At 35.5% G+C, this 22,311-nt stretch overlaps 2 protein-coding genes across 6 annotated transcripts; one reads left to right on the top strand and one right to left on the bottom strand.

Moving 5' to 3' along the window:
• Positions 1 to 5,498, bottom strand: LOC136209884 (calmodulin-lysine N-methyltransferase). 5 transcript variants are annotated; one of them, XM_066001503.1, is made up of 9 exons: positions 5,398 to 5,498; positions 5,193 to 5,306; positions 4,956 to 5,112; positions 4,605 to 4,684; positions 2,933 to 2,993; positions 2,666 to 2,781; positions 1,475 to 1,604; positions 863 to 1,124; positions 1 to 58 (listed from the first exon to the last, which is right to left on the bottom strand). In XM_066001503.1, exons 1-9 carry the CDS (start codon positions 5,399 to 5,401, stop codon positions 50 to 52), a joined length of 933 nt encoding a protein of 310 aa, XP_065857575.1. In that variant the 5' UTR covers positions 5,402 to 5,498; the 3' UTR covers positions 1 to 49. The 5 variants fall into 5 exon arrangements, with proteins under 5 accessions (XP_065857575.1, XP_065857577.1, XP_065857576.1 ...); XM_066001501.1 differs by lacking the exon at positions 1 to 58 and adding an exon at positions 106 to 758; XM_066001505.1 differs by lacking the exons at positions 1 to 58; positions 5,398 to 5,498 and adding an exon at positions 102 to 758 and having other exon boundaries at positions 4,952 to 5,112.
• Positions 5,499 to 11,195: 5,697 nt separating this feature from the next.
• LOC136209733 (transcription factor bHLH121-like) lies at positions 11,196 to 14,005 on the top strand. Its single transcript, XM_066001310.1, has 5 exons — positions 11,196 to 11,492; positions 11,724 to 11,845; positions 12,548 to 12,675; positions 12,761 to 13,231; positions 13,318 to 14,005. The coding sequence occupies exons 1-5, from the start codon at positions 11,386 to 11,388 to the stop codon at positions 13,465 to 13,467; spliced, it is 978 nt and encodes a 325-aa protein (XP_065857382.1). The 5' UTR covers positions 11,196 to 11,385; the 3' UTR covers positions 13,468 to 14,005.
• The last annotated feature ends 8,306 nt before the right edge of the window (positions 14,006 to 22,311 follow it).

Genomic DNA, 22,311 nt, shown 5'->3' with positions numbered 1-22,311 from the left:
TTTTGACATTCAATTCAATCATCCTTTATTTAATCATGGACGCCCACATCTACAATGCCTTTTAAATAGAAAAGGGTAAATTACACCCATGGCCCATGAATTTTATACTTACTTTCATTATACCCTTGACTTTAAAACGGGATATTATAACAACTTTACACTTTACTAATATAATGACCTCTTTTACTGTTGGCCAAGTCAAAATGACTGATGATAATCTCAAAATAGAAAAGTATAAGAATTAAAGATGTTTAGAACCATATTTCCCATGAATCATCATTTTCGATTTTCCAAATCACCATCTTCGAAACTTTTTCTCTCTCTAAACAACAAAATGACATCCAAACCAAAAAATTCAAGATTTAAAGTTTCTTAGAATATATTTTTCATGAGTTATCTACTATTAGAGTAATCATTGTGATCAATGCTAAAAGGGATCATTATGTAGCATAAATTAGCAAAGTCTAAGGGTCATAATGTTCGATTTTGAGGTTCAAGGGTCATAATAAAAGTACGAGCAAAGTTTAGAGGCAATGGATGTAATCTACTCACAAATAAAAAAACTTAGATGCTCATATGAAGATAAGGAATCTCCTTTCTCAAAAGCTTTATGGACCTATTGAGTAAATAAGTTCAAAAAGAAATCATAATATCTTCCAAATCAGCGTTCCTTTTCTATTGCAATGTAGTGGTGGGGAAAGCAATTTCACTCTTGGCCTACCAATTTGGGTCAAACCATACCCTAGAAATTCATTCTTCTGGGAAAAATATATCCATGGAATGCAATCAAATAGTATTATATATGTACAGATTGTTAATGAAGGAATATAAGAATGAATTTTTATTGTAATGTAATTCTTACCAATAGTGGATAGCAGTGATCTTTTTCATAGCTGGGCCACGACTTATCACCACTCATCAACTGTTGATGACGCATCCAAATTTCTCTATCATACTCCTCTATTACAGAGAAACACATGCCATTTTCTTCAATTTTCTCTAGAAACTTATCCAATGAATCACCTCTTTTAGGACCCAAGAATATTGCTTCTGACTTCCCATCATTTCTCAGCAACACTTTCACAGTTGAAGCAAGACTATTGTGGAAATCCTTGAAAAAGGTACTGTCAAAATGCCATTATGTTACTCAAAATGAAACATAAGTTTAGCACAAAATGGGAAAATTCAGCTCAGACTGTGACTCAGATGTGTGTGCATACATGTTCCCATGCCATGTACGTTCAAAGTTTGGATCTTTTATCACTCCCATATTGTGGGAGAAACTTTACAAATCTTTATCTTGTAATGCATCTAAGAGATCAATGGAGGAGATAATATGGCACTTGCACTAAGGGCTAAAAATATAATGATCCAATTGTATGATTCTTTTGAGTTTTGACTTTCTTGTTTAAATTAAAAGGTACAATGGTGATGCAAGTGTGTTGAAGCGGAAAATTAAAACAAGCAGACTTACCAATCACTGGCAACAATGACATCAAAAGAGTTGGAGATATTTGAGACTTTCTCATCCCAATGCAGCGTCATACTCTTCACTTTTGTATGACCAAAAACGCCAGCGTTAGCTTCTATGTTACGCTGAATATCTGGATGTTAAAGAACATTATATATAAATCTAAGACATAACCGAGTAAAAGCAAGAGAGTGGAGCTTTTTTGACACTCAATTAATACAGAAAGGAAGAAGGAAAATGACCATGTAATACAGCAATACCAACAAGTTTAGCACTAGTTCAATGCTATAGTTGCATTAGGGCACATACCAAGTAGTTACATCAAACAAATTTCTAAACAGTAAAACCAGTGCATTCAAACTAAAATCTAATTATGAGTATACTTATCAAAGTAAAGTTTCTCTTCTAATTTAATACAAACTAAGATCAGTTGTTCACAAGTCAGCGAATTATAACATCTCCGTCAAGTGAAGGAAACTTGATATAAGATCCAGCACAAAAGAGGTTGCATGCAATAGTCAGCTCAGGTTAGAGACACTCCACATCTTACTCAAATTACCAGGTCCAAAGAAAAGCCTAGAATTCAGTCCCAGGCTTAATAACTCAACATAAGCGTATAGATATTCTGACTAATAACAAATCAAACAATTTTAATGTTCTATTTTTTTAATGCAACGCGCTCCATATTTTCAAGGAATAAAAGCAGAATAAGAACAACCAATGCTACTCAACCAAAAAAATAAATCAAGAAACTAGGTATTATTTGCAATACAATTTATTGATAAAATCAAATCAAACCAAAGTTAAGATTTGCCCCAAAATAACTTCCTACTGTCCTGTCTCACTAACCATCCTACTGCCTAGCACTCCATCCATGTGGGCATCAGCAATTTAGGAGTAACACTGAAGAAAGCTGTTTCCAGAATTGGATACCAAATGGATCATCAACATTCTGTAATGGATAGGAATTCAAAATATCAAAGACGCAGGTCTTTCCAAGGTTGAATTACTTACTATTGAGATTTGAGACAAGGATATTTCTTTGCTTGACATATTAGAGAAGAAAGTTTTGCAAATAATTCTTTCTTAATTAATAACCTTGACTCTTTTTTTCATAAAAACAAATAAAGAATAATCACAAAATTCCACACAGATTAAGTATTAACCACTAGAATTTTCACATTAAAAAGATACAATCAACCACTTGAGGATTTCCATCAGAGATTACGACTTCTAATGCCTCAGTAGTTGCAGCAATAACTAACCCAGCTAAGCCATACCCTGCTCCAAGCTCAATAACTCTTTTAGACCTATAAAATTAGACAAGTCGATACAAATAATTCAATTAGACTTACATATAGAAGAGTTGAAAATTTTAGTAGAAACTGATAGAAAGAACTACAACATGAATTTTCCTCAGCAAACAGAATCTTCTCAAGCAGACAATATTATTTTACCAACCTGAACATGCTTGCATGTGACAAACAAAAATAAGCAAGAACATCTTCTGATGGCCAATGACCTATATGTCAAGATCATTTAAAACAAAAGAAAACAAAAAACATAAGCATAAACAAGATGAAGACAACAAAGATAAGCAATTAAGTATATGAATCTATTCAAATTTTCTCCAGCTAACATTTCAACTGAACTTTCCAACTGATGTATCAAACACTGAGACCAGTTCATGGTTTTGGACACCATTTACCCTACTAAAAACGGTATTTAACTAGCTAGTACAGAAATAAAACCACTTTAGAAGTTGAACTCATAACAGGAGAACATAAAAATATAGCAGCCGTTGACCCCTTCCGAGAGACCAATTCTAGTCCAGATTCCCTCAATTATAATCTACTTCTTGGGAAGTTTAATGGCCTGGATAGTGTAGAACAAACCTAATGGGCCACACAAATTGACAATTTCTATTATTGGAGTTAAATATGATTCCCATTTGAAGGTGAATGGTTGAGTGAGATACATGACCATCAAATTATGCCATCATATAACCTAAAGGGGGTTCAAATTCACAAGTGTTGAAAGAGACAAACTGACACTTGACTAAGAAACAACAGCTCTCTTGAGGAAGCAGGGGTGCAAAACAGAATTCACAAACAAAATAACAATATACTGGTCATATTAACAGAATGAAAAGAATTTTTACAGTCCTATATAAAATAATAAGACTTTATTATGAAATAAAACCCATTCATCAAGCCCCACAGGCTCGCATCCAACCTTCAGTCTCAGGGATGAGCACCATCAATTAAATCTGCCAATCTGGGATACAAATAACTGAATTGGTTGATGCTCCAGTTTAGTTACAGTTAAAAAAGTACAATATGTCAGGAAATGAATGTTGCAACCTTCAATTTTCCTTTGATTTTGTTTAGTACAAGTTTATATGAAATCAAACACAAACATAAAAACACATCCAGTACACTAGTACTCAAACCTTTTAATATGTATCGGATGTGACTTTTAGCCAATAAGCTACGTATCTGACAAGCTTAATAAATTTGATATAGAACTGAAGAAAAAAATGAACTTATCTATTGAAACCATCAAAAGCCAGACCAAAGAATAATAGTTTGGCTTGATTTGGATGGACTTAGTTTGATTGCTACACCAAAGCATTTCAATTTAATATGAAATTCTAGAGCTATGATTTCCTATTTCATCCACACCCTAAGTCCCCTTGGATTATGCCAATAAGGAAAAATATTGTCCTTAGCCCCTTGGATTATACCAATAAGGAAAAATATGTCCCTAAGTCCGCCTTGACTTATTAAGTTTTGTAGCTAATACAGCATAAATTATAGGAAGAAGATTCCATGAAATGAAAACATGCGAACCACACCAGTGTGGCAGGAACATCATGAAAAAATACTGTTACTATTCATTTCACAGAATAAGTAGAACCTATGAAGGACAACATTGAATTTGAAACCTCATTGAAAAATATGCAAGATCATTAACCAAGCTCAACTTAGCATAAAATTTATTACAACAAGCCGAGCAAATCACTTCTGCTTCAGTCCCAGCTAGTGAATGCTAGGAGAAGATAAAAACTTTTAAACGGTGCCATCTGTATGGTTGAAGTTCCAACAACTAATAAATGACAAGGAGAACTTACAAACAAGCCCAGTGTTGTCGATATTGTATCTGTTAGAAATCTCAAAATCACTTAGATCAGCACCTTCATTTATTCTCTGGCTGCAAAAATTTCCCGCAAATTCTACAGTCAAAACTCAGACCAACAATAGTCTAGTTTTCAAATAAACATAACGAATTCAGTGGCGTTCAGATCTAAATTTTACGTATAAGAAATTTAACAGGTAACCAGTCATAATTTCGACACCTCAACACGTATGACGTATACTACCATCAATTAAGCTAAGGAACGAGAGCATTACATGGTTTCTATGTGTCTACAACATGCTTGATCAAATGCCAAACAGAACAAAAAGGAAAGGAACTAACTCACGCAAGCAAAAGTTTGGGCGAGCCGTCAACAGGCAAAGTGTAGCATATACGAGCATTTCCAGAGTTCCGATCTTCCTCAATTAGTTGATACTTAATCAAGTTGAAGCCAGGACTATTCTTCCTAGAAATGCGCAGAATGGCAGTCGTAGATTGTTCAACTGCAGAACACATTAACCATTACGATTAATTACATAGAGACAAATAATTCGAGTGAGAGATAGAGATAGAAGAAAATAACCTGAACTTTGAGAGGACGGGCGACGAAGAAGAGCTTGACGAAGGATTCCCCATCTTAAAGACGATGCTTTTTGGTTTGGTTTAGCTTCTGTTTCGTCCATATTCGTTTCTATTTCTGTTTGAAAACAATTTGATATTAGTTCGCTTCTGCATCTTGCGGGCTTGCTTTGCTCCTAATTAAGTGAACGGTTAATTACAAAACGAACCCATATGATTTTTTATTTTTGATAATAAACAGATAAAATCACGATCAGTTTGAAGAGAAATTCTACTATGGTCACCGTAGAAGTTCTCCAGTTTGAATACACAAATTCTATATGCCAAAGACAAGTAGCCCACACATCTTGGTGATATGTAATGTAACCATATTTAATTGGGGTATTTTATAAATAAAATCAACTTGTGCCCATCATTTTATCTCTTCAAAAATATCATTAGCAATTCCCATCGAGTTATGAATAATTTATTCTTTACAATTAAGACGGATAGCAGATAGAGAATGAAATGCAATATGAATTGAAATAAACCCAACTTCACCAACAATACGAATTGATGATAGAATTGTCAAAAAATTTGCATGCAAAACGGATATAACCACATCCAAAGGTTCACCGTCCGACAGAGCTACATAACCTATAAAATCAAGAACAACTAAACCAAAAGAGTTCTTATTAGACCAGTGGACCAACCCAACTACATCTTGTCTAAAAAAACCCGATCAGCTCATGTATTGTTCACAAGACCACCAACAACAGATCCATTCAGAACTGACAATATAGATACCACTGTCTGTTATGGTCTTTTCCGATGCCGGCCATGATAAACCCGATTCCATATCGCCCAGATCAAACCACAGAAAGAAATATGACAATTCCTGCCACAGTAATATATTAAAAACCGTAAAGCCACCCATGGTAATCAGTCCTAGATAATTTATAAACCTTCACCGACAGATTAACAGCTTTTCAATATACTTTAGTAATCGGACAGTATTTAAACAGATGAATTAGAAACTTCCTACACGTAACCACACAATATTCATCTAGTACATAAAACAATTTCCCTTTTTTGAAGATTATAATAACTTGGTAAAATAGTTTTCTCCGCACACCAATATGTATGTAAAATTTATTATTTAAATTATTATTATTTTATTTTATTTTAGTTATTTAAATGATTTCTATTAATTTGTATATTGTAATTTTTTATATTATTTATTTATTTAGGGTGTTATTAAACTCAGCCCCAATTTCCCACCTCTAGCCCCGTAAAAGGACGAAATTACCCTTTCATGGGTTTTGGGGTGGAAAAAGCTATTTTTTTTTGCTCTCTCGATACACGGGCATATGGACATCACGCCTCACCTCATGGTGGGGCGTGTGAACATCACGCCTCACCGTGTGGTCGGGCGTGATAGACCCACGCCACACCGTGTGGTCGGACGTGGGACTATCACGTCCGACCACACGGTGAGGCGTGGGGCTATCACGCCCGACCACACGGTGAGGCGTGATGTTCACACGCCCGTGTATCGAGAGATAAAAAAAAATAGCTTATGAATCCCGTAAATAGGCCGTTAAACCCGTAAATAGTCCGTTAAGCCCGTAACTACATAAATGTACTTAACAAAAAAAATTTAAAAACATAAAAATTAAAATAAACATTAATAAACATAAACATTTATAAACGTAATAGAGTAAATTTAATATCTACAACAAAAAGTGTTTAAATGTATGAATGTCTACAACAAAAAATCAGCTCGCCCGACGCCACGCATCCATAAACTCATCTATCTCCCTCTTAATGCGTGGAACATCCTCGTCAGATCGGTGGGTAGCCGATAGTTGGGTGACACGCCACAACCAGCTAACCCACTGTAAAAAAAAAGTAATAAATAAATATTAAAAATTAAACACATATAAACTAATACTAAATAATAATAAACTTACAAATTCGCTGTTGGCGCGAGCATGCTGTACCGGTCCAGCCTGTGGTGCATGAAGGAGATGGGGATGCGAATATCGCCTATACCAATCCATATAAGCAGGATCACAGGCAGTGGGATCGTATCCAACTGGTCGGCATCTCCTCCGATCAATGCCCCGAGCCGATGGAAATCTCCGCCAGGTGTCCTCAACTGTGACTAAGGAATGTGTGAGCCTGTACGATAACGACTTCCATGGTCGTACTGCTTTATCAGGTCTAATACGCTCAGCTGGGATAAGCTGAGTATATCCGACCTGTCGCAGCGCTCGATCGGGCATATACGGCTCGACGATGTCTCTACACCGTATCCAACCGGCGTAGGACACTCGAAGCCGATCATCATCGGCGACAGGACCATAAGGCAACCACGTCACCAGGAAAAAAGTAATACTCAATAAAAAAATAATAATATACTATAAATAATAATTAAATAAATTCTAAAATTTTATAAAATACCTCTGCCGCCGTCATACGATCCAGCTGCCCGCGAAAGGTATCTAGTCGGGCGATCGTCTTGCCTGGTATCCCGACCTCCCATCTCAGTGCACGGACATGGTCAGCTGGGATCAAGTGAGCTCCTCTATGCGGCCAGAAAACCGGAAAATACTCATATATCCATGCCTGCAGTAGGGTCAAACATCCGCATATACCTGAACAGTCTCCTCTGCTCGCTATCCCCAGCTGCCGGTACAACATGGCTAGTGTGGCAGACCCCATGATAGTCCAGCTGCCCCGCTGACACCGCTGTAAACCTCATGAAGATGGTCCGGCCTAATCCTATCTCCACTCTTGTCAACAAACAGAGTGGATCCAAGCATAAGCCACATCCACGATGTGGCCCGAGTAGCGTCATCCCTACCCTCAGCGAGAAGCCCCTGTACAGCCCCAACAAATACACCTCCACCTGCCCATAAATGACTAGTCGGCAACAGAAGCTCAGTCTGACTCACCCCAAACATCATCATGCACATGGCATGAAGCGAGTCAGTAGGGGGAGACTCGGACACCATCGGACCGTCGATCGGGATCCGAAGAATCTGCCACACATCATGCAGCTGGATAGTCATCTTCCCGAACGGCATGTGGAAGGAGTTAGTATCAGGCTGCCACCGCTCCACGAACGCAGTCAACAGCGGAGTGTCGAGGTTCCTGAACATGGCATGTGGAAGGTGAGACAAACCAGTCCTCTCGATCATCTCCCTCAGCTGTAAAATGACACATATACAATTACTGAATGTTTTTTATGTTTATAGTTAAAAATACAAATTACAATAAATGTTGACACACTATATTATTCTTACCTCGGCTGACGCACCAGAAAACCACTGACACAAATCTCGGCATGTTGCTGATCTGTTGTAGCATGTCAGAAACGACCGAATCTCTCCTCCCAACATCCGTGAGGCAACATGTCCTAGAAAACTAGGAATCACGGAACCATCAACGGGACCACCATCAACCGGTGCAAGTAACTACCCAGCTCTCGTCCTCACTAGCTTTGGGACGTTTGCTTGTCCCTGAAAATTATAAAATTATACTAACTTATACTAAAAAATACTAAAAAATTATACTAAATTATACTAAAATTATACAAAAAAAAATACTAAATTATACTAAAATTATACTAGATTATACTAAAATTATACTAAAAAATACTAAATTATACTAAATTATACTAAAATTATACTAGATTATACTAAAATTATACTAAAAAAATACTAAATTATACTAAAATTATACTAGATTATACTAAATTATACTAAAAAATACTAAAAAATTATACTAAATTATACTAAAATTATACTAAAAAATATTAAAAAATACTAAAAAATACTAAATTATACTAAAAGTATACTAAAAAATACTAAAAAATACTAAATTATATTAAAATTATACTAGATTATACTAAATTATACTCAAAAATATAAAAAAATTATACTAAAAAAATACTAAATTATACTAAATAATATTAAAAAATACTAAACAATACTAAAATACCTGTACTCGCAAAACGACCTCCTACGCGCTGGGTCGGCTGTCTCCCCGGGGTCGGCTGCTCATCGCTCTCCTCAACCTCGCGATCATGTGCAACAGCGGACTGTCGCACTGCCCGGGCTGCCACATCCAGGTAGTCCTGAAAAGAATCGCTATCGGGCTCTCTGTCATCAAAATCAGTCGCCCCCTCTGATCCATGAATATCGGCCTGATCCGCAATCGGCCCCTCCTCACCTGCTCCGTCGCAGCCCCTCTCCGCCTACGACCAGAAATATCTATACCACGCAATCTCGTATGCCGTGGTGTATCATACTCGTTGTCCATATCTAGACGACGAGCAGATGACGGGATGGATTTCCCACCCCTAGTAGGTCGCTCCGTCTACAAGAAAAATTACACTAAATTAATAAAATTGTAAATAATGTAAATTATACTAAATTTATAAAATTATGCTAAAATACTACTAAATTAATAAAATTATAATAAAGTTATACTCAATTTATACTAAATTATACTAAAATTACACTAAATTACTAAAATGTTTACTAAAATTAAATTAAAATTACACTAAATTACTAAAATTTTAAAAAATATTAATTTTTATACTAAAATTTATACTAAATGTTTACTAAAATTAAACTAAAATTACACTAAAGTACTAAAATTTTAAAAAATATTAATTTTTATTAAAAAAAACAGAGGCGTAAGGGAATCACGCCCGAACCATTGGTCGGGCGTATGCGCATCACGCCCTATCAGTGGTTAGGGCATATGCGTATCACGCCCTACCATTGGTTCGGGCATGTGGCTATCACGCCCGCACCACTGGTCGGACGTGATACTCATACGCCCGAACCGCAGATCGGGCGTGATGTTCATACGCCCGACTGCGATTCCGGCCGAAATTTTTAAAAACCACAACAGATTCAATTCGATGCAAAAATCAACGAAATAAAGCTGTAAATCTTACCATTTTAACTTTTCCTTTACGGTTTCTATCACCATCCATAATTCGGCTCACTAATTTGTCCGGATTTGAGCAAAAATTGTTTCGACTTCTTGAGAGGTTTTGGGTTTTTTGAAATTTAGTGCAAAGGGTATTTCGATCTATTCACGGGGCTAGAAGTGTAAATTTAGGGCTGGGTTTAGTAAATCACTTTATTTATTGATTGATTTACAACATACCCATATTAAATATTTTATATACTGACAGCAATGGTTATTACAATTTTAATTTGGTTAATAATAATTTGTTAATAGCAACACAACAACCAATTAAATGCGTTAAAAGAAACTAACAATAACAATAACAGCTAACAACTACACTAAATTAAACTTATTTTAAGAAGGTGTTTGATTGCTCCTTTTTATGATCATATTTGTTTTTTCACTTTAAAATTAAAAGTTTTAAGTGTTTGATCAGTGACACCGTACTTATCTTTTACACTTAAAAAATAGCATTTTACAAAAGGAGAAATCTAAAACATTTTGTTCCAATAGCAACCAACAGTAGGTAAAACAAACGGATCCGCTAAAAGCAACAACAAGGGTGTTTGGTTGCTCCTTTTCACACTCCTTTTTGCATTTTCACTTCAAAATGGAGAGTTTTAGATGTTTGGTTAGTGACCTCCTGTTTACCTTTTACATCTGAAAAGCAACATTAGATGTTTAGTTAGTGATCTCATGTTTGCCTTTTACACCTGAAAACCAGCATTTAACAAAAGTAGAGAATCTCTACTTTTTGGAAAAACAGTTTTTTCCAACAGCAAACAGCAAATCGTAATAGGAAACAGTAAACCGTAACTACAAACAGAAATAGGTAAAACAAACGGACCCGTAGCTTTTATCCCGTAAAATATTAGAGATGCCAAAGTTTCTCATCAGTTGTAGCAGACGCAGTGTCGTTCGGAGAGGAAGGTGGGTGGGTCCCATCCACCCAGTTTCTGATTCCATGGATCCAAAATTATTAAAAAATCCAAATTATTATATCACAAAAATATGAATGTGGAAACCTCATGCCCCCTGTTTGGCTTGTGGATTCCACAAGTCCCTTCTTCTCCTTTTATCTTTTCTACTTTTTTTTTTTTTTTTCTACTCCGTTCACCCGATCAGATTGTTCTTGTCTAATTCAAACCCTAGACTTCTTCTCTATTTTCTCAAAACCTGTCATCTTAAGATTCTACAGAGAGAACCTCTCCAATTTATCTCGAAAAATGGATCAATGGGAGACAACTGACGATTTTTCTCACTCTTTAACTTTACCAGCTGATTTAGCTTCTTCGCACTCTTTGCCTTCTTCCAATCCCATCCCTGAAACCAGGTTTTCTTTTGCTCATAGTTTTACTTGTTTGTTGATTTTACTGATTTTATTTTTGTCCTTCTTCTGAGATGATTATCAGTTGTCTGATCTTGTGATTTGGCGAAAATTTCGCATTTACGGTTAGAGAATTACGAATTGGGATTTCTTCATTGCTTAGATTTGTTTTGTCTCGGATTTAATTATTTGATGATTAAATTGTACTCATGTGATTTTGTAATTTGTTATTTACAGACAGAAGCAGGAAGTGGAAGTTAAGGATCCAGTTGCCGCAAGAAAAGTTCAGAAGGCAGACCGTGAAAAATTGAGAAGAGACCGATTAAATGAGCAGTTTCTTGAATTGGGCAAAACATTGGGTAAATTCGCTGCTTTAGATACCTTTTATTGCACATTTGCTGTATTGTTTATAATCAATCAATTTTCTTCAATTACTCTGAGTTAAACCAGCAAAACGGCTGCTAGCTATGTTGCACTGAAACTGACACTGGCAAATGTTAAGAAAATTTAGCTAGGAAATTGTAATGGAAAGGGAAATGAAACAGAAATGGAAAAGGACACGAAACTCGGAAACTCTAGTGAAGTGTTGTTTCCGTGCAACATAGGCTGCTAGATAACCTAATAAGGAACTATCTTACAATTCACCTTTCCTGCAGGAAAAAGTTCAACATTTCCTTCACTGAACATCCATGTAAAATCATCCTCTTCTTGGTACAATTTTAGTTGCATATATTATCCATTACCGTAGTAGGTTTCAACCCTTTTGCTCAAAACAAGGATGGACGGTCTTTTTTATGAGTTGAGCTGAAGACTTTGCAAGCTTAATCAGATTAAAATTCTTGACATCCAATTTGAGTCAAAATTGTGTTTAATTTCTACATTTAGAAGTCTCTATTAGTTTGCCATGGAATCCACCCTACAGCAGTTGTTCATGGCTGATAGAATCAGCTTTGTTTCAATGTAGCTGTATATGGTGTTGGCCATAAATGTGCATCTTTCTAAATGTTTAAACATGTCAATTGGTTGCCTTTGTATCAATTAGCTGTCACACTTTTAAACAGAACCAGATCGACCAAAAAATGACAAGGCAACCATTTTGGTCGACACAATTCAAGTGCTGAAGGATCTAACAGCTGAAGTCAGCAAACTAAAAGCCGAGTACGCCACACTCTCAGAAGAATCCCGTGAGGTGATTTTGTTTTCATGGTTCAATTCTTATGGCTGTGCTATTTAGGCAATCACTCATATGATCAATTATTTTGTTGCAAGTACAGCTAATGCAGGAGAAGAACGAACTTAGGGAAGAAAAAGCATCTTTGAAATCTGATATTGAAAATTTGAATGTTCAGTATCAGCAAAGGGTGAGGGTAATGTTTCCATGGGGCGCTGTTGATCCTTCTGTTGTTATGGGTCCCGCTTATTCATATCCAGTTCCTGTACCTGTCCCACCTGGCTCAATTGCAATGCATCCATCACTTCAGCCATTTCCCTTTTTTGGAAGTCAGAATCCTGGTGCAATTCCTGGACCATGTTCAACCTTTATTCCATACGCAACCTCTGCTAATCCTCCAAATGAACATCAAAATGTCCAATATGCTGCTTCATCTTCACATATTTCAAGCAAGCAAGACTCCATAAGCGAATCAACAGATCAACGAAGGGGAAGCAGTTCAGAAAAATGTCATGATTCCAATGATGTTGCTACAGAACTTGAACTGAAAATGCCCGGTTCATCTGCTCAACGGGTTGGTTTTAAGTTAACATTACTTCTTGCCAGAAAATTATGAAACACTTTGAAGATGCAAAACTGATTGATAAAAGATTTATGCAGGACACATTGACAGGAGAAAGAAAAGGCAAAAAGATGCAGAGGAAGGAAAAAGATATAACAAGTGGTAGCTCCTCCAGTAGGTATACTTCTCATGCTATACAGGATAGTCCCTCTAATAGCGTGGGGGATGCCCCGAGGCCTAACATTTGATGAACTGATTGGTTCATCTGCCATTTGGCTTCTGAGACTACTAACCTACCAATGCTAGCTAACATGTCTTGTTGATCCATTGGAAATTTAGTGCCCGTAGTTTGAGCTTTTAATGTAACAGTGTCACATGTCCTTGCATAACTGATAACTTGTGAGAAATTCCCAGTTCGGAAGCAAGGTGTTCAGAAATTGGGTTAACTATATAGTTGTCCTTTGCATCGGGAGAATCTGAATTAAGTTCAACAGTACCATACTTTCCGGTTTAGCAACCTATTCGAACGGTGCACCTCTTCTTTTCTAAGGATTGAGATGGTCATGTACTTGCTGACTATGAAGATAAACATGTATTCGCTGCGGATTTTTCCTAGGCTAGTGAGCTGTTGACCACTAGATTATGTGACTAAAATACCTGTACAGAAGTGCCTTGAGGAATTAGATGAGTACTAAATTGGGTTTCTGGTATAACTATTGAGTTATGTATCTCCATTTTCAGGCCTTATCTAGCCTTTCCAATGGAATGGACCGATATTATATTCTAGTCCGCATCTCATGGGTAAAAAGCACACAAGCTCACTAAAGTAGAGAGTATTTGCACCGGTGATCACTAAATTAGCACATCTCTATTAATAAAGTCACTACAACTGAATCTGGTGACTTACTCCACCGAAATACTGACGTCAAGTGTATGTTGTAAACATGATTAAAGGAGTAGTCATGTGTCATCCACATGGCTGCCAAGTGTCCAAAAAGGAAAAGAAAATATCAAACTAACGGACACTTGGCAGCCTAGTGAACAACAGGTGACTGCCACATGACTGGTGTTCCAATCATATTTATGATGTGTTGCTGTTGTCAGCATTCTAGTGGAGCAAGTCGGATTCGGATGCAATTACTTTATTGACGGAAATGGCTACTTTAGTGATTTTATTGTCTCAAAACCTACTTTAAAATTTACTTTACCATCGGTGCAAATACTCTCTATTTGAATGACAATGACAATTAGTGTTTTTTACCCCACATCTCTTAGATCCCAAGGGTGCCTACTTTTGTGAGTATTTGAGTATGAAGATGAGGAACTTTTAAATTTAGTAATTTTGCTTAGTTATATTTTATCTCTTCGACATCTACATTTCATATTCAAATGTTAGCCGGCCCATAGTTTATAACAAAAAAAAAAAATCATAAAAAAAAGAGGAAAAAAAAAGTTGTTAGCTGAACAAATCTCATTCCCAATACGAGTAGAGGAGAGCAGTAGAATTGTAAAATTATTATGAAGTAGGGCTGGGCACAGTTCGGTCCAAGTCGGGAATTCATGAATCTCCAGTATTGGATTAAAATTCGGAGATTAATAAAAGGAAATCTTCAAGATTGCATTGAAAGAATAAATATCCAGAATTGAATTGCTCCAAAATTTCAGTCCAGTCCAGTTCGGGGATTCGGAGATTCGGTTCCGGTCCAATCCAATACAATTTTTCGGTGATTCGGATAAATATCTAATAGTTTAAGTCCTAAAAAATAAATTAAAAATTTAATTTACAAGATAATAAAACATAAAATTTAATTTACATAACTTGAAATAAATGATATTTTTTTAGGAAGTAAACAACATTCATTAAAAGTTACAGTAGACAACAAGGCTAAAAAAACCCCACAAAATCAAAGTATTAAAAGTTACGGTAGACAACAAGGCTAAAAAACCCCACAAAATCAAAGTTACAAAATAACAAATCCATACAAACAAACAACCTTTAATTCAAAAAAGACAACACTTCATTAGTAAAATCTTTCTAATCATCATCTCAATTAAGCAAAGCTTTTTTAGGTATAACACCCCATAATACCCGATTGAACAAGAGGTGATGAGATGGGAAAGGTGGGAGTGGCTGTCTAGAAAATTTTCCATGGCTGAAAAACCAGGTGAAGAAAAATTTCCTAATTGATTTTCCATAAGAGGAAGCTTCTGTGAATTAATTAAGAACTATATCTAATACCCTAACATATAAAACTTCAAATATAACATAGAACATATAAAACTTCAAATCTACACAATGTACACAACACAGAGTTTAAAAATTGAAATATAAAAGTTCAGAGTTTAGAAAACTTACCAGAGTTTAGATCGGTAAAAGGTGGAGGTGGCGGTATGCAAGGTGGAAGTGACGGCATGCGAGGTGGTAGCAGCGGTGAGCGAGGTGGTAGCGGCGATGGAGTGCAGTGGAGGAGATAGAACCCTAGAAAAAAAATCGAAGCAGAGAGAATGGGTAAAAGAAGCACGAGATTCTATTTTATAAAATGTTTAAAAATTTTAATATTTAAAACTTCTAATATTTGTTACTTAATTAAACAGTTAACAAGAAGTAAAATTGGTTCAGATGGTTAAGGCGATTAACAATGTTCTATTTGGTTAGTTATTTGATTCTCCATGTCTACATTTCAGATAAATATTTTTTATTTCATTTTATAAATGGGAATTAATCGGAATAATTTTTATGACTATATAATAATGTTATTAATAAATTATAAATTTATATTATTGTAATTAGCCAAACTTTACAAAATATATAACTATATATTATATAATATTTCTCTTTATATACACAGGAGTAGTCATGTGATCTCTATTCAATCTCAATATCCATGCAATTGCAAAGCAATTGAATCCACTTTAAATAGGTGAGATCCAATTAATATTTTAATATAAATTATTTTTTATTTACTGTCCAATATATTAAATCTTATGGCATTATTTCATTAATATTTGAATTAATAAATTGTATACAAATTCAATTATGAAAATTTAAGGGGACGCAATGTTACATTTATTTAAACAAATTACATAGAATATTACAATAAAATTTAATATTAAAAATTTATAAAAAAAAGGGATAAGGTACCAAAATAGGTCTAAGGTTTTTGGAGAAGTACCAATTTAGGTTCAATGTTCAAAATAACATCAATATAAGCTTAACGTTTACAACATAATATCAATTTAGCCTTAACGTTTACAATATAGCATTAATTTAGGCCTCACTACGAAATAGCACCAGTATAGGCTTAATGTTTATAAAATAATACGAATTCAAGCTTAACGTTTACAAAATATATCCAATTTAAGCTAAACGTCACAATTAAATTAATCATATTATATTCTTTTGATACCTTAATTGTATTTATAATATTTAATGTAATTAAGAGATCTAAAGATATTTATTTTAAGATAAAACTAATAATTATACATTTTTAAAAAAAATATAATAATTATACATTTGTTGTTAAATATATTGGAATTAATAATACAGCCTAGATGTTATGCTTAATCATGACAAGGTCACATGGAGATCAGTCTGAGCGTAACCTAATGTTGTTCCCAACTCCTCTTTGATTTTTGTGTTTTGGCAAATAGCTATTAACTGATTATCCTTTTAGTTAGCTTTGATTAGCTGATTGTGTAAACTTATTTAGTAAAACTTAGCTGATTGATAATAGTTGTATGGATAAATGATAAATAAGGACATGATAAAATATTTATTTGGGGTTAAAGGGTAATAATTAAGAGTAAAAATGTCTTTCAAAAGAAATTTTTCATGCATGTGTCAAAGCTAGGAAGTAGCGGAATACTATTCACAGGCTAAGATCGAGCAATGGCCAGTGGATTGAAGGTATGTTTGATATTGGGACTATTGTAGAGTCGTATTTTGTTGATTTGTTTGCAAGCCCCCTAAATGCATGTTATGGGGCGATTGATGTGATGGAACCGTTGGTCTCATCTGATATGAATAGTAACCTGATTGCTCCTTTTACCTATGATGAATTTAAGATTGCCATGTTTCAAATGCACCCTGATAAATCGCCAGGCCCTGATGGGCTAAACCCGGGTTTCTTTCAATTTTTCTGGGATACTATTGGGATTGAGGTAGTAAATTCTTGTCGTGGCTTCTTGGAACGTCGGGAATTCTCTGCCAACCTGAATGATACGATTATTGTCTTAATTCCTAAGTTTGATAACCCTGAAAGTATGAAGGATTTTCGTCCTATCTCGCTGTGCAATGTACTCTATAAATTGATTGCTAAGGTCCTAGCTAACAGACTTAAGGAAGTCCTACATAGCATTGTGTCTGAGAACCAATCTGTTTTTGTCCCTGGCCGGTCTATTACTGATAGTATCATAGTAGCCTTTGAATCCCTACATTATATGAAGAGGAAAAAATAGAGGAAGTTTGGGTGAGGTGGCCATGAAGCTTGATATTAGCAAGGCCTATGATATGGTGGAATGGAACTTTCTTCGCCTGCTTATGATTAAATTGGGATTCTCACAGATATGGATTGATTGGATTATGTTGTCTATTACTTCAGTGGAGTACTCGGTCTCTGTTAATGGCAAATTTGTGGGGCCAATTAAGCCTGGTAGAGGCCTGAGGCAGGGTGACCCCCTTTCTCCTTACCTATTTATCATGTGTGCTGAGGTCCTTTCCAAATTGATTAGGAAGGCTGAGGCAAAGGGATCAATCCATGGATGTATGATTGCTAGGGGAGCTCCAATTGTGACCCACCTTTTCTTTGCAAATGATAGTTTTCTGTTTTTCAGGGCCACGATGGCAGAATGTTGCAAAGTGGGGGCAATCTTGGCTGAGTATGAGGCAACTTCTGGCCAGGCTGTTAATCTGCAGAAGTCTGGAATATTCTTCAGCCCTAATGTCCCCTCTATTCTGCGTAGGGATATGTGTTCGTTGTTGCAGGTGCATAAACCTCTTGACACCGGTCGTTATTTGGGTCTTCCGTCTCTGATTGGGAAGTCTAAGGTGGCGATCTTTGGGTTCCTCAAGGATAGATTGAGGAAGAGACTGAAGAATTGAAGTTTTAGATTCCTGTCTGCGGCAGGTAAGGAAGTACTGATCAAAACTATGGCCCAAGCGCTACCAACTTTTTGTATGAGTGTGTTTATGTTGCCTAAGTCTTTATGTCAGGAGTTGGAAAGGATTATGAATTCCTTTTGGTGGGGTATGAAACGTGGTGGTAGACGATCAATTCATTGACAGGGGTGGGCCAAGCTGAGTCAGGATAAGAGAGATGGGGGTTTGGGTTTTAGAGGCCTGCAGAATTTTAATTTATCCTTACTAGGTAAACAAGGGTGGAAATTACTTAGTAGTCCAAACACTTTGGTGGGTAAGCTTTTAAAAGCAAAATATTTCCCTAGGGTACCTTTCCTGTCCTCCAAATTGGGCAATAACCTAGTTTTATTTGGGGAAGTGTTTGGAAAGCAATTAGAGTTCTGAAGTTGGGGGTAAGATGGAGAGTGAGTAATGGTAAATCCATTTCAGTATGGAAGGACCCATGGTTGAATACGAGTTCACCGTTTATGGCCCAAGAGGTCGTCGAAGATAACCCAAGGGATATTAAAGTTGCCGATTTATTTATTCCTGGAAGAAGGGTGTGGGATAGGGGTAAGGTTGAGTCTATTTTGTTTGTGCCTGATGCTAGTGCAGTTCTTAAGATGATTCTGCCTTTCTGAGAAGTGGAAGATGGCATTTTGTGGCATTTTACAAAGAATGGTAGATATTCTAGTAAATCTGGCTATAAGGCTTTGTGTGAGGGAGAAAGAAGGGCTGTGAGCCATATGGGATGGGCAAAGTTATGGCAATTGCATATTCCACCGGGGGTTAAATTGTTTGTATGGAAATTGACGACGGGTTGCTTGGCTACCAGATATAGGGTAGCTGCTCGAGGTGTGGCGATACCTATTTATTGTCCGTTTTGCCATGTTGATTTCGAGCATGACTACCATGTCTTTGTGGGGTGTATCTATGCTCAAGAATGTTGGAATATAGTCGGTGTCAATACGGATATATTCCAGCTTGATTATCTAACGGATGCTGTTTTGCAGGTTTTCTCATCGATTTCACAGGAGGTTTCTTGCTCGGTTGCCATGACCCTTTGGGCAATTTGGTGTCAAAGGAATCAATTGGTGTGGGAGAGCAAATTTCAGCTCCCTCTTCAGGCTACTACTGCTGCTGCTCGGTTCCTTCAGGATTGGCGATTGTCCCAAGCTCGTGCTGTAGCCGACCCTAACTGTGATCCTGCTGGTGTAGCGTCATCCTCTGCTGCGTTGGATACATTACCGTCTACCGGGGCTCGTCGATCAGTTGCAGCTCCGGCCGTCCCTCCAGTCACCAGCATACCAACGCATGTCTTTCCGAGACAGCCAACACGTTGGATTCGTCCACCTACAGGCTGTGTTAAATGCAATTGTGATGCTACAATATTTAAAGCTCAAAATCGTAGCGGTATGGGGATGTTACTTCGTTCTTCTGATGGTTCGTTCATGGCATGTCGTAGCATGCTTTTACCTTTCTTTGAGGATGTCCGTTTCGTTGAGGCTCTAGCTCTTCGGGAAGCTATTTACTGGGCATTTGATTTAAACTGTGTTAATGTTCTTTTTTATTCTGATTCTCTTTCGGTTGTCAATAGTGTCAATGCATCTGAGTTGGACCTTTCAGATTTTGGCAACATTATTCAGGATTGTCGAGTCTTATTAAATTATTGACACGATTTTAAAGTGTCTTTTTCGTCAAGGCTAGCGAATAGGGGAGCTCATGTCGTTGCATGGCATGCCTTATCCAATGCTAGTGAGTTTGTGTCTTTTTCTGCTCCGAGTTGGCGGCAGGATACTGTCTGTTATGAGGCTGATTATTAATCTACTGATTTATTCTTAAAAAAAAAAAGCTAATTGAAAACGCTCCTAAAATGAGTTTTTTCAAAATGAGTTTTTTAGACCCAGTAAGTCTTTTCAAACCTCTCTTCACCAAACACTACTATTAGAGGTTTGACTAGTTAAAACATCTAAAGTGGTACAAACCTCTAATTTTACCCCAAAAAACTCTTTATTAAACAGGATCTTCGTCTGGCGTTCCTTGGTTCGAGATCTCCCTTCTAGTCTGTCTCGCATGTTGTAGCTTCTCCTTAGCTTTTTTTTTTCAAGCTCAAATTCTTAAGAAAGATGTTTCTCCTTCTCTTTTATGCATTCCGAGGTGACCTTGATCTTTTATTTTTCTTATGCATTAAGCCCTTATGTTTTATTTGGATACATTGAGTCTTTGATTATTATTTTTATCCCATTAAGCTCCGAATGAGCAAAAAAAAAAATCAGTTTTAAATATAAAATTAGGATAATATAGACTTATTCATTTCAACTGTATTTGAAATTTGGATTTTTCATAGTTTAAAAGCAGTTTTTTATTTGTAATATGATTAGAGAAACTGTAAAAAAATAACTTTTAAACTGATTTGTAAGCAGTTTTTTTTATATGTAAGATATATAATTTCTAAAACATTTAAAATTAATAATGCATTTTTAACTGATTTATATGTTCATCAGGCCGGGTCCGACAATTTATGGATCCTTGGCAAAATAAGATATAATGGTCCCTTTAATAAAAAAAAAAGTTTACGTAAAATTTAAAATATACTCTAATAAATTAATACTTCTACGGTACGTGTTATTATGTTCGCCAAATATACTTTTATTTATCCAAAATCAAAAAAATGTTTTACAATTTCTTTAAACTAATTCTTAACCTATATTCAAAAAATCAATTGGGTCCTTTTGAAGTTGAAAACGTCAATTATTTAGACACGTTAAAACCTAAATAGTATTAATATATTTATATATAAAAAAATTACTCCATATATTAAAGACCTATTTTTTTTGGGCCCCATATAGCCCTAGACTTTAGGCTAGTACACTTTCGGCCTAGGTTCAGGGCCAACCATAATGTTCACAATTAACTAATTTGGCAAGCAATAGTTTAACGTAACTACAAATAAGATCAAGAATTTAATTAACCAAAAAAATTGAAAGATTACCACATAGTTTTGAAAGCTGCCTAACTCTTTTCCTTTAGGTGCTTGATTCAGAAGTTGAGCTTCAAAATACTTATTACCTTAAGTATTGATTACATACATAATTAATATTAAATAATAAAATACCCCTTTCTTTTCCTATGTTACAGAATTAGTCAATCAGTTTATTGACTCCCTGTATTAAATATTCATTGTATTTACATTAAAAATTAATAAAGTGAAATCCTCACATAATTCTTTTTAAAGCAATTATCTTTCTCTCCTTTTGCTAAATAAACAAGCTTGCAAAAGTCATGATCAATGAAATATGCTAAAAAATAATCACCTATACATTTATAATTGCCTTGCAAATTTAAAAGTAGGAGATTTTATTTTACCTAGAAGACAAGACAAGCAAAATTAGAAAATCCTATTCAAAATACTAAAATCATTTCTAAAATTTTAATATTCTTAAAATACTAGATTTTCTAATAACAAAAATGAATCTTAATTTTGGAGAATCTCATTTGGAAACAAGTGGTAAATCAAAAAACGACAAGGATGAACAGAAATTCCATTAATTTACAATAGTCCAAACAACTACACCAAAAAATTCCAAATTATATAATTAGGATTTAGGAAGGTTATCAATCCACCAAGAATCCACATCACAATTAGATCAAGGTCACATCTAACTTTCCTCCAATTTTAGGGGTAGTTTTGACCCTTATTGCATAAATAAATTGAAGATATAACTTAAAACATAATACAAATTATGAATAGAGATAATGAATGAATAAATTTAAATGATAAAAAATATTCATAAATGTGATATTTTGAGGGTAGTTTCGATGATCGGCTTTTTTGAATTCTCCCTCCAATGATTAATTGCTGGGAAACAAAAGGAGCGTCAATGGTCCCTTAGGGACACTCTGATGTCTAAATCAGTTACTTCCTTAAGAATAGAGAAAAGTAATAAAGAGTGGAATTTTTCTTAACATACCTTAA

The sequence above is a fragment of the Euphorbia lathyris genome, chromosome 10, assembly GCF_963576675.1.
Source record: "Euphorbia lathyris chromosome 10, ddEupLath1.1, whole genome shotgun sequence".
Taxonomy (NCBI): Eukaryota; Viridiplantae; Streptophyta; class Magnoliopsida; order Malpighiales; family Euphorbiaceae; genus Euphorbia; species Euphorbia lathyris.
Note: the sequence above shows the minus strand (reverse complement) of the source record. Positions and strands in the feature narration are given on the sequence as shown.

Excerpts from the sequence above, each read along its gene's own strand:
- LOC136209884 (XM_066001501.1), bottom strand. Across the intron at positions 2,994-4,604 it reads CGACAACACTGGGCTTGTTT|GTCATTGGCCATCAGAAGAT; the intron begins GTAAGTTCTCCT and ends CTTGACATATAG. Across the intron at positions 759-862 it reads ATCACTGCTATCCACTATTG|AAGAATGAATTTCTAGGGTA; the intron begins GTAAGAATTACA and ends TATTTTTCCCAG.
- LOC136209733 (XM_066001310.1), top strand. The coding sequence starts at position 11,386 with ATGGATCAATGGGAGACAACTGACGATTTTTCTCACTCTTTAACTTTA. Across the intron at positions 11,846-12,547 it reads TGAATTGGGCAAAACATTGG|AACCAGATCGACCAAAAAAT; the intron begins GTAAATTCGCTG and ends ACTTTTAAACAG. Across the intron at positions 13,232-13,317 it reads CCGGTTCATCTGCTCAACGG|GACACATTGACAGGAGAAAG; the intron begins GTTGGTTTTAAG and ends AGATTTATGCAG.